This window comes from Falco rusticolus, chromosome Z (genome assembly GCF_015220075.1).
Source record: "Falco rusticolus isolate bFalRus1 chromosome Z, bFalRus1.pri, whole genome shotgun sequence".
NCBI classification, from domain to species: Eukaryota; Metazoa; Chordata; class Aves; order Falconiformes; family Falconidae; genus Falco; species Falco rusticolus.
In genome coordinates this window covers 71,735,531-71,748,026 of record NC_051210.1, presented here as the reverse complement: position 1 = coordinate 71,748,026, position 12,496 = coordinate 71,735,531, and the positions used below count along the sequence as shown (strand labels likewise).

The following is a 12,496-nucleotide window of genomic DNA, read 5'->3' as shown; positions in this document are numbered from 1 at the left end:
ATTATTCTGTGAATCTCTTGTGACTCCTTCAAATAATTGAGAAAAACTGGTACAACCTGTTGGGAAAACACTTCTTTGGTATGCCACCCTCACTGTAGGATCTGGCACTCTGTCTAGCTGCCCTGTGTTGGAGAGAAAATTGATTGTGCTCTAATGAATTTTATTATTTTTTTAACTGAAAGTAGATCAGGATTTGAAGCCAAACCCAAAGAAGAGCCTTGAGATTTATGAGATTTGTTTAGCTTTTTGGTTGAAAACTATTTGTCTACTTTGTCTTAAAAGTGACATATGAAGGAGAACAGCAATGAAATAAATGCTTTTGTGTTGTACCATCCCTTGTAGAGCTGTAACTGGAGTGTGGCAGTGAGATTTAATAGTCTGTCTTTACCCTGGAGCCATTTCTATGTACAACTATTCTTTTAGCTTCAGCTACCCATTTTCAGAAATGTTTGGAGACCTGTGCAAAGCAAGCCAGGCCTTTGCAGAAGATACAGCTGGAAAGTATGGGGAAGAGGAGGAGGGGCAGGCAGGTGTTTGTGAAGAGAAAAAACAGTTACATGTATGTGTTGATACACATGTTGATAAAGTCTTGAATTTTATTGCACAATAACAGTCAAACTATTTTTTCCTTAAAAAATGAGCTGCTGCTTAAAGAGTACATGCTTGACACTTATCCTGTGTGTGTTTTGTTTTGTCCAGAACTGCTTTGATGATGGCTTGTGAAGCTGGTAGCCTTAACATGGTGGAAGCCTTGCTTAGGAAAGGTGCAGATTTCAGTTTAGTAGATGTCTTTGGACAGAATGCCCTGCATTATTCCAAGCTCTCTGAGAATACAGGGATCCAGAATCTCCTATCATCAAAGTTCTCTCAGGATGTGGGTACGTAAGAGACACTGATCTGCAGTTTGTCACTTCTTGAACCAGCTACATGTATGTTTAGCAGTGAAAAAATCTACTTCATTGAAAAGTTTCAGAAGCCAGCTTCAAGACGGTCTGTCTGGCTGAGTCTTCCCAAATGCAGGAACATGTGGCCTTTGCTATAGATGGTAATATTCAGCAGAGGATAAAGCACTGAGCCGGGCAAAAAGAGGTGTTTTGGAGAAAAAAAGTAAGCTGATGTAGCAGCATTGTGAAGTCTTGCATACAGTTTGGAATAGATCCTTTTTTGTTACAGGAAAGAATATGTGGAACGTATAGCTCCTCAGTAGAGGGGTTGGAGAAGGAACTAATGCAGGCAGAGGGTTTTATTGTCAAGCTAAGACAAATTTCTAAAGTAGGAAGCTAATATGCAAGATTGGTACAAGACTATAGTAGAATAAGAATTGTCACAATCCTTCAAACTTCATCTCAGAATGAAACTCCAAAAGCAGTAGAGAAAGGACATAGTTCAAATGGAATTTCAAATTTGAAATATGTTTCTCAGGTTTCAGACAGGAACTCAAAAGCCAAAAAAAGTATTTATGGTGTGGGAATTAGAGCTGAGAGATGGGTTAGGAACGGTTTTCTTTGGTAGTTGTTCCTAATTCCACTTTTCTTCTTCACAGATACAAAGTCCTTGACAAAAGCAAAGCAGGTATTTGTCCTTTTGGTTTTAAAAATGCTTAGGCTCTATAGACTTGTAGCTTAAGAAAGAATAGTAACTGACATAACTAGAAGCACTAGTAGATGTCACTGTGAGATGCACTGCCATTGACTACTCTGTAATGTGAAAGGTTTTTGTTGCTTATTGAAGTAATGTGTTTCAGGAACATAGCTTTTAAACTTAGTTTCTCTCTGTAACAGCAGCCAGCGTCCTCAGTGAGAAAAGGGAGAGAGTGTGTGCATGTGCATGTGTGTGCCTGGAAGACAGGCCACTTTTCTCATGTGTAAGTGCAGGAGCTTGGCTTTTGCACTCCTTATCTGTTTAAAACGTAAAGATAATCTAGAAAAGCTCCCTTTTAAAGGGAAGTTTCTGAAACATAATTGAAGGTTATCCCTGGTTACATCTTACTCGAGACCCCCACCTGTGAGTATCCCAGCAGATTTAGGCAATTAGATTAGTTTGTTGCACCCCAAGATATGGTATTAAACCAATGTAAGTAGACCTTGTAGACCTGATGGCGACTGGAAAGGGGATGAGGGTGTAGTGCATTGGTTCATTCCTTCTCTTGAGTGGAGAGAGATGTTTTTCAGGGAGCTCAGGCATAAGCTGGTGGAAAGGGAAAGATGCAGCTGTTAAGAATGGCATGACTGGCCTGTGTATGAATGGAAATACTTAGATCACTAGTGCTAAACCTATTGTCAGCTTCTGCTTTTTCACTAAATCTTGTTTGTTTTCACTGAAGCATGGATTACAAGGGGGCAGATTCTTGTTGTCAGGCATGTTTAATATCTTTGTGTTAGTGGACACGTAGTCTTTACATAGAAAAAAATAAGGCACTGCATGATCTGCTAAAGTTGATATTAATGTGGGATTTTATTTTTCATTTTTTATAAAAAAACTTACTCAGACTTTACTAACCAAACTAACAAACCTACCTTTTCTGGCTGGTGAAACTTTCAGCATGATCAAGGCTCTAAACTAAGTTCAGAAAGAAGTGGAACTCCAAAAAAACGCAAAGCCCCACCTCCTCCTATCAGTCCTATTCAGGTAAAGAAAAGACCAATTTTGAGATGCTTTTAGGGGGTGAGAAGTGTTTTGAATATTATGTGAACGATGTGGGCTGGATTTGCTCTGCCACTGTTATTTTATGTGCCTGTCTTACCATGAGTGCTTTTCCTGACATTAGGATGACACCATGAAAGCACATGTCAGTTAGGTTAACTAAGCAAAATTGCTTGAAATACAGGATGGTCTAAGATAGAACTGTAAAAACTTTACTGTACAACTGCTTCTTCCATCTACAATTAAAGGTCTCCTGGTTTTGCGACTTCCATAAGTAAATAATCATGTATATTTTAATTATATGTATATATGTGCACATTAGTGAGTGTGTGTGTATATATATATGAAAGTAAAATACTTGGATTCATATAGTATCAAAATGTAGCTTTCCAGTTAGGTTTAATGTTAAACTGGAATGTTACCTGTGTAACAGCTACAGTGCATATGTAATACTGACTCAGAAGAGCGCTAAATAATTAGATGTATTCTTTGACACTAACCTGTTGTTGTGACTTATGTTAGTGCAGGCAAAAATACTTTTGTGTGTGTGTCTGTGTATGGGCAGATATTAGAGAGGTAGGTATATGTACATGTATGTATACATATCTATTTATATAAAATCTTTTACAGCTTAGTGATCTGTCCTCTTCACACTCATCAACTTCCACTCCCATGACTGGAAAAGGGCAGGCTTTCTTTGCTGATCAAGTGTGCAAGGTACCAGTTTTCTGTTCTTATGAAGCTTAGGGAAGGAGAGTATAGTATCTTCATAATCTGTTTTGCTGACTGCAAAGTACCCTGTGAATTGGCTGAGTTTTAGGAACAAAAAGGAATGCTAATCTATTTGTGTGATTTATAAAGCCAGTGTGGATTACTTTAAAGTTTACTGAATATGTAAATGGAATTAGTCATAAATTAGTTAGTATTTAGGAATATGGTTATGAAAGTATTAATGCTGTGAGAGCTCATTACTTAATACCAGTAAAGTGCATAGCATTGTGCAATGCAAAAAGTAGAAACTCTTTCACCAAAAGACATCAGGGAAATGGTTTAGTGTGTTCTGTCTGATCTTTACTTAATGATACTGAAGATTTTTTTTTTTTTTTTTTTAATACATGACAGAATATTGCTATTAATTATCACGGGGCCTGCAGGCTTCCAAACTATCCGTAAGACAGTTGCCCATATTGCATTAATATTTAGAGAGAACTGGTCAATGGAATGTGAATGCTTTTAGCAGATTTTGAAAATACTGGCCCCATGCTACAATTAAACAAGACCTCAGAAATAAAAGAAACCCTCTTTGCCAGGCTTTATCAAGCGACATCTATACTGTCTATACTTCCCAGCTTTACATCTGCTTTCTGTGAAAGTGTTTTCTTTTGGTGTCTCAGCAGGAAGAATTCATCTCCTTGCATCGAGATAATAAAGATGGACTGACTGACAGCACAACAGGTATACAATAACACTTAATCCTTACTTTTGTATTTGGTGATGTGTTTTACGTGGTATGAAATGTTGAAATCTGGTCAGAAGTCCTCTTGTGCCTTTCCGCTTAGACTGTGAGACACAATAGGTATTGGTAGTAAAGTTTAGTAATTCCACTAGCAGCTTGCTAGCAAAAACCTCCTGTTCCTGTTCTGTGATATTAACACATTTTTGGGGAAAGAGTTTCTAGGGAACGGTTTGCTTGCTAACTACGCTTAGTAGTCATGGGAACAAACTATTTAATTTGAAAGGTTAGAATAACTAACTAGCTAGCATTTCAGCTTTTTGAAAGGTTTTGAGTCTTTTGTTTGTTTGTTTGTTTGTTTTCTCCAAAGGCACTGATAGTTTGTTGGATGCGAGTTCTGAAGCTGACCAGCAAGATCTACTTCTGTTGATGCAAGCAAAAATTGCTTCTCTGACATTGCACAATAAGGAGCTGCAGGACAAATTACAGGTGGCAAATTTTTGTGCTGTTCTAGTGCTCTCTTAATCTACTAGCAGAACAAAGAACTGCTTACCATTTTAAAGAGATGTACTGTGAAGATAATTTAATAAGCTTGTTGGTGGTAAGGTCATGGAAATACTCTGCCCCAAAGGATTAAATAAGTGTTTTGATCTTCCCACTTTTCCCATAAATTACTGAATAATTTTGTTTATTATGATAACGACATTCTAAAAGATGATGTTAACAGTTGTGTTAGCAGAACTTTAATTTGCATAGCTTTGATTATTAGCTTATGGAGGTCAGCCCAGACTTTCAGAGGAGTTTGGCACTTACTGTCTTCTCTCACTGCAGATGACTAAGTGGGAGCAGCTGGGTTTTGAATTTTTCTTCCATGGAACTTTAATTGTCTGTCTCTGTAGGATGTGGCAAGATTTCCTTGCTTACTCTATTCTGAAAAATATAATCCTGTACTTGCTTTCCTTGTCCAATTGTTTGCGTTTCTTTTTGCACAGGAGAGAACGCCTAAAGAAGTGGATTCAACTGTGGCATCTTATCATTCAACCCAAACAGAGTTTGAGCAAACAGCAGATCGACAAAATGAGTTCTCAGCTGAGGAGCTGAAGTCTGCATCAAATGCCATGCAAATTCATGAAAAATTGACAAGCCCCAGTGAAGTAAAAATGAAGTACCTCCAGGAAGACTTAAAGGATGGGCAGAGGAAATCTGAGACTGTTGAAGCCAAAAGAAAGCACATAGAAGCTCATGTCCAATCTAGAGTCCCAGAAACAGATAATTTAAATAGCACAGACATTTCAGAAAATGGTTCTAATCTTAACCTTAAGTTCCAAGAAACTCAGAACACCTATGAAGAAGCTGTGAAGGAGGTTTTCAATTTACAAAGGCAAGTGAAACTGGGTCTTGTTTCTTCCGAAAGTGAAGAAATATGTTCTGATTCAAGTAGGTTGAAGGTTACATGTGGAGAAGTTGAAATGCTTAAGCAAGAATTGAAGAGAGTGTTGGAGGAAAGTGAAAGACAAAAAGAGAAAGTGAGAGCACTGCAGAAGAAGTTTGAAGAAAGAGAGCAGAACACGGCAAGCAGATTGTCTGTGGAAGAGTGTGAGGAAATGAAGAATTCATATTGTTCAGTTATTGATAACATTAATCAAGAGAAAGCATTGTTGATTGAGAGGTACAAAGAAGGGCAGGAGGAAATTAAAAGGTTACAGGACAAACTGACAAATCAGACACAGCTGGAACCTAGTGCTGAAGCTGGGGAAGTGAGAGATGTGATGCACAGAATGGTAGATGAGCTCAACAGACAACTTAGTGAATTGTCACAGTTGTACAAAGAAGCACAAACAGAGCTTGAAGACTATAAAAAGAGAAAAACTCCAGATGATATAGCTTTGGACTACATTCCTAGAGATGAACATGAGAAACTGATGCAGGTAACCAATTCTTTGAAATACAAAGCAGAGAATGAGTTATCAGAAATGAAATCCCAGTACACAAAAGTATTAGATGAAGCAGAAGAACTAAAGCAACTGCTAGACACTCAGAAACAAAACTCTTTGCCACTTACTGAACACCATCAGGTGATGAATGCACTCAGAAATACTGTAAAGGAAATGGAGAAAGAAATAAATGAGCTGAAAGGACTGCTTACCAACAAGGAAAGTGAAGTAAGAAACTTACAGAAGGAATTACTGGAAGAAAAAGCTGCAATTAATGAAGCAATGGTACCCAAGACTACATATGAAAAGCTCCAGTCATCACTAGAGGGTGAAGTGAGTGTTTTGTCATCTAAACTGAAGGATGTAATCCAAGAGAAGGAAAACGCTTCCTTAGATGTTATGCAACTGAGAAATGAAGTTTTGCACTTGAAAGAAGAGAAAGAAGGTATACATACTCTGCTTGAAGCAAAGGAACGGGAGGTGACTGGTCTTCAGCAAAAGTACCATCAAGCTCAAGAAGATCTTCTTGAAATGAAAAGATATTCTGAAAGCTCATCAAAACTAGAAGAGGATAAAGATAAAAAGGTTAGTGATTCACTGCAGTGGAGGGGTAGTACATGAGTTCATACTGCAAATCATGTTGGATGGTGCATGGTGACCTAATAGTGGTGACTCTGTATCAGGTGTTACAGAGTGGAGGAACTTCTGAGTGCATTTGCCCATCTGAAAAAATCAAAGTCAAAGAAGTTTTAGTATGTTTAAATTTACAGCTGGTTTCCCTCCCCCCTGGGAGATATGCATGATCTTTCAGTTTATCTCTTTTAAGTTCTGCTTAGATTGGGTTCATGCTATTCAGGCAACTTAAGTCAAAGGGGATTTACAGCAGGAAGAGATTCCAGAAGAGACAAAAACCAAAAGATCAGAAAGGATCAAAAACTTGCTGTGATGATTTTACTATATTATCTCAACCATAGCATGACTTGACTATTCTTCCTCTGCAGCTACTATATCTGTCACTACAAATTTATTTATAAAAAGCTATGTATTTTGCTAGGTGTGAATAGCTGGCATATGCTTTGTATGTTTCTGTCTTGTATTCAGCAGCAGTATTTGTAAAGGTGTAAATGCAATCCTTGTTTGTAAATATTGCTGGCATTCAGAACAAGGAATGCATTTCGAATTGACTGGACTAGGAGGGGGTGTAGAGAAGCATTGTAACCCTTTGCTTACATGATATCTTTGTTTGTCCTTTGAGCTTATTTACATCTTGGTTTTACGTCATCTTAAATCTAAGTCACAAATAACCTCAAGACGAGAGCCATGAAAACCTTGCAGCTTTTCACGAAAACTATTTTTGCCTCCCTAGATCAATGAAATGTCCAAGGAAGTTAGCAAATTAAAAGAAGCATTGAACAGTCTTTCTCAGCTTTCCTACTCAACCAGTGCCCCCAAAAGACAAAGCCAGCAGCTGGAGGTGTTACAACAACAAGTGAAGCAGTTGCAAAACCAGCTGACTGTAAGTATGATAATTTGAAAACCCACTATTATTCCCAGTTCTCTGAGGATATGCATGCCATCCATCACTCTGCCTTATTTAAAAAGGAGCACAGTCATTGAGTACAAGGAGAGGAATTTTCATCCAGAAGTTCTGAAATTTCTCTGTTTCTCTGAAACATTTAAGAATCTGCAAGTCACAAATTGCTGCTTAGAAATGTGCGAAGTAAAGCAAACTGTTTTCCCCAATATATTTCCTCAGATCAATAGTTGAGCAAAGTTCCTGTACTTGCTATGTAATGTAGTGACCAGACCACCTGCTGAGATCCTAATTTTTGTAAAGTATGGCCAGTGTGCTGTAGATTTGTATGTTTTCTCAGGAACGTTCATCAGCCAAAGTGGTTTTGGTTTTTAAGCTAAAATAAGTTTGACTTTCTGGAAGAAAGTAGTCACTTGAAGGCAGGAAGTTTCAAGTAAAGCAAATCCATCTGTTTATAAGGAGCACAGTTTATTCCCTGAAATTCTGACCTGCTTAAAGAAAATTTTTTAATTGCATTTGTTTGTGCATGAAAGGCCCAGTCTTGTAAGCTAGGTGGAGTCGTAACTTCTATTTCCGAGAGCTTGCCTGTCCAAAGGAGCGCTTTAATTCACTGCTGAGGCTGAAAAGAAGGTGCTGCCTACCAGAGCCATTTCTTGAGAACTCTGGAGTGCCTCTGAAAGGAGAATCTGCAGCTTGACATGCTAAATGGCTTACCTGGTGTCTGCTTTCCTACAGAGTGGGGGGAAATAAGTAGGCAGTTAAATACTGTCAGTTAAAAGTCCAGACTGTTTCTTATCGCTCTCCACCAAGTCTGAAAGATTCCTTCATCTCCCACTGCTTAAGGACCAGCAAAGTAGTGTAAGATGTGAAGATATGCAATACATTAAGAAAGCGGGTAGGATTTAAAACGGGACAGAAGCAATCTTTCCTTCTGGTAGGCTACCTTTCCTAACAGCTTCATGTTTATTTAGAAAGATAGCTTCTGGGATGTGGCAGTCTGTGACCATGAAAAAGGAGGCTGGCTTTCCTTGTTAGAATGTCTGCTAAGTAACTGAGGATTTCATGGATTAAGGCCTTTGTAAGCACCTCCCTCTTCCCTGGGAAGGCATTAGCTGACAGGTCGCTGACTTCAGGGAAGAGCTCAGCTGCAGTTAGGGGCTAATTTGTCAGATTATTGTTGGCTTTTCTCGGTTCTGCTTGCTTATAAGGTCAGAAGTAGAGTTATGTGCACATTCCACATCTCTGCAGCTCAGTGCTTCTTACGACTGATGTCATCTCATCAGCTTTTTTACTGAGATAGGTAGAATTACAGTTTCTGTGGACCACACTTCCAAGAAAATTATGTTTTGGTTGGCTAGTGCCACAGTACTGTCTGAGCTGGTTTTCCATGCATGCATAAGATATGGCTCGTAATTCACCAGACCTCTCTAAATCTAGTTGGGGTGTTCTGAGTTCAACAGTTCTGAATGCTCTGTGACTTTCTGCCTGTTTTCTAGGAAACAAAGAAACAACATCAGGAAATTGTCTCAGTTTACAGGATGCATCTTCTCTATGCTGTGCAGGTATCATTGTGTATTGTCTGTTAGACGCTGTTGGTGTTTTAATGAGAGATGATTCTCCTGCAGATCTAGTAAGAACTTTGCATGTTTTATCTAAGACATTCTGCCCAAAAGGTATGACTGTTTAAGCACAAATTTAACACTGTTTCCTTTTAGGAAATTGATCTAATTACTGTACCTCAAAAATAGTTTGTAAATCTTCTTAAAGCGTAGAGACATGCTTGAATTCAGTCATCTTTTCTTCTTTCTCCCCTTGTCTAGGGTCAAATGGATGAAGATGTCCAGAAAGTGCTTAAACAAATTCTGTCGATGTGTAAAAGCCAATCGCAGAAAAAGTAAACAAAAAAGCCAAGGAAAACTTCCCATTTTTATTAATCCTGTTATGGGTGATTATCTAGATTTGCCTTAACATTTAAAATTGGCAATTTGCTGCTTTTGTGTTGTGTGCTGTTTGTGAGGTGGATTTGTTTGTCTGTCTCTACCACCTTCCTTGTGTGTTTGCGTGTGCAGTAACTAAACACGTGCCTGCTTTTCATATCCAAAGCGCAAGTATGTTCTTCAGGCTTTCTCCTTAGGCCACTCCCTGTCATGTTTACCCTGAAAGTATTTTCTAGCTTCCTCCAGTAGAGGGAGGTTAATCTGGAGTAAAGCACTCATGTTGCCTGGGTAAAGGTGAAACTCTCCATAAAGTCTTTTGTACTGTTTATAAGCTGTATCTTGTTATTGGGGATTTAACTTAGTTGATGTTGTAGCACTCAGATTCCTGACATTTTGCCATATGCAGTCTTTGGCAGAGCAGAAGTGAGCCTTCCAGCAGTGAGCAGAAGTAGGTATTTGTGTGAAGCCAGAACGTCAGACAGCTACTTAATGTTATTTAAGATTAACACACCGTAAGGTAGCTGTCCCAACCCATCCAATGCACTGAGTACACAAAAATCATACCATGCTTCATAGTTTCCTTGAACTGCCTGGTAGTGGAATGAAACTATTTCAAAAGGTAAAATCATTAGTTCATTGAAGTTCTGTTCAAAGCAGTACAGAAATGTCTGTATGAAACAACCCTTTATGATAGGTTTAGCTATCTATGCAAGTGTTGGCCATGAAGCTCAGGAACAAAACCAGAACATACACTTTAGACAAGGGATTCTAGTGAGCACAGGATGTTTACAGTGAATGTCAATGCCTCGTATTTCCTAACCTCACTTTTGTAAAGATCTTCTCTTCAGTATATTTTTATTGGCCCTCTAATGATTTTTTTGTAACTAAATCATTTTTTCTACATAATGTTTGCATTAAGCTTATTAACAAATATTTTTAGGTAATCGTGTTTCAGAGTTTCTGTTTATGCCCCCAAATATTCAGTAACAGTGAAGCATAGTGAAATGTGTTCAGTTTGTAAAAGATTTGTATGGAATAATAGACCTGTCTGTTAGTGTGATCCAGAGCAGTGAAGTGCAAACTGCAGTTCAGCCTGCTCTTCCAAAAAATGTAGAAATGATAGGGAAAGAACAGCAAAAGGTGTCAAAAATTTCTGCATGTTGTTTGTAGAGGCTAGGGGCATCAGTAAAAGCTTTGTCAGCACTTTTAAATTTTAAAGTCAAATAAAAATGCCTGATGTGGTATAGTATGAAATTATGGAAAAATTATTCTAAGCACACACTGCACTTGAGGGGATAACCATTCTAACTACCTTGCAGCTTCACTATCGTATTTTTTGTATTCCTGTTAGTGGATATGTCTCTAATAGAGAAATCTTCCAGAGCTATATAATCTATGAAGTTTATAGAGTCATAATATGACAAGAGTCGGCGGTGTCTCAGGCTGACTGGACTCACAGTGCACATATATCAGATAATTCCTAACCCTGGCAAAAATAAATGGATTTTAAAAGCAAAAAGAAAAACCACACCTTTGCCTCAGTTAGACCTTGGTGTTACTTTTTTGGGTGGTTTAACTAATGCCTGCTAGTTTTGAACAGTATTTTATAGGAAGATGGTTTTGAAAATGTTCCAAAGAAATGTGAAAAGAATTTCGCTGCAGCACTTCAAAATGAACAACAAAATTTTAAGCATGCTGATGCTGCAAAGTATAAAACTTGATGAACCGTTCAGTAGGTTGCCTGATGGATTTAGTAGTCTACTTTGTTTTCTTTTGTATATTTATTACAATTATCTTTGTGGAATATTGAAAATTATATACTACAGCATAGCAAGTTTCTTTATATGTAATTTACAAGAAATTTCCTTATGCAGCAAATAAACTATTTCCACTTTTTTCATCTTTGGTCTTTTTGTGCCTTCATTTAGGTTTTGTATTGAGGGAAATCTCACTATGCTTTTGATGCAGTGCAAATATGTTTTATATCTCATATTTAGATAGCTGTCAGATGTACTGGGTTTTCGTCCCTGAAATTGCAACTTGATTATTGATTTTATTCATCTGTCAGGTAGAACAGAATGCACTCCAAACCTCTTGCAAGCACTATGGCAGATTATGCCTTCTATCCGATTGGTAAGTTCAGAGACATTTCTCATGTGGAAATCCTGCTAGAGGTGATACACGTTTCCCATCCATCACTGGATGCATTCCAACTAAGTTTAACACTACATCAGAGCAGTAGCACAGATTGGTGAGCTCCTACAGGTTTTCAAAACTGCAGTTTTCTATCACTTAGCACTTCACACACAGAAATACAGTGAAAGTATATATATGTGTATATGCATATGGATATCTATAATTCTCTTTAAACTTAGCAATAGTTAGACAGTCAGCCCTGTTGCCTTTTATCATCTCTCCATCTTCTGAGTTTTATTTGAGAAACTAGCTTTTCAGTAACTTATTTGCTAATAATATCTTCCTGTCTGGGGGTGGAACACACAAACGGCAGGAATTGCTCCTCTTTGGGTTACATCCTGGGGGTCAAGTAACTCTTCGGTCTCTTGCAGAAAATTTCTGTGAGCTACTCAGTACTGGGTTTCCTTTGAAGAAGGCTACTGACAAAGTGGTATGTAGAATCTGTTCATGGTGAAATCGCCTGGCAGAGAAGATCACATCTGCTTTGATGGGGATTTTGGGTTTTTTTCTGCACAGTCCTACTTCTGGAGAACGGAGAGCATGACTAATAAGTGTCGTTTGCCTGAGGTTGGCTTTTTAGAGGAACAGGAGACAGAGTAAACCAGTTGCCAGGTGGTTTATTCAGGTACCTCCATAGGTAGAGGTATGAGGTAAGAAGCTACAGTTTCCTCATGCTGGCTGAGCAGCAGGCTCAGTGATGGCAGAAAGACCTGCTGGTTTCCCTGCTACCGCTTCTCAGGTCAGCTAAGTGGCGATGTGGCTATGTGTCAGCACAAGACAGCAAAAGCCGAGGGAAGGC

At 38.4% G+C, this 12,496-nt stretch overlaps 1 protein-coding gene across 7 annotated transcripts in view; it reads left to right on the top strand.

Annotated features, from left to right (window-relative positions):
- The window catches only part of RAI14 (retinoic acid induced 14), an 87,302-nt gene extending 75,901 nt beyond the window's left edge, over positions 1 to 11,401 (top strand). For 4 of the 7 annotated variants that reach the window (XM_037372820.1, XM_037372821.1, XM_037372822.1 and 1 more), the window contains 10 exons: positions 700 to 878; positions 1,544 to 1,572; positions 2,542 to 2,628; positions 3,274 to 3,360; positions 4,038 to 4,098; positions 4,467 to 4,585; positions 5,089 to 6,615; positions 7,397 to 7,546; positions 9,061 to 9,126; positions 9,385 to 11,401. In XM_037372820.1, the coding sequence (XP_037228717.1) occupies positions 700 to 878; positions 1,544 to 1,572; positions 2,542 to 2,628; positions 3,274 to 3,360; positions 4,038 to 4,098; positions 4,467 to 4,585; positions 5,089 to 6,615; positions 7,397 to 7,546; positions 9,061 to 9,126; positions 9,385 to 9,462 (2,383 nt within the window). In that variant the 3' untranslated portion in view covers positions 9,463 to 11,401. The remainder of the gene's footprint in view (positions 1 to 699; positions 879 to 1,543; positions 1,573 to 2,541; positions 2,629 to 3,273; positions 3,361 to 4,037; positions 4,099 to 4,466; positions 4,586 to 5,088; positions 6,616 to 7,396; positions 7,547 to 9,060; positions 9,127 to 9,384) is intronic. The other 3 variants (XM_037372817.1, XM_037372819.1, XM_037372818.1) reach the window with 3 other exon arrangements.
- Positions 11,402 to 12,496: the final 1,095 nt, after the last annotated feature.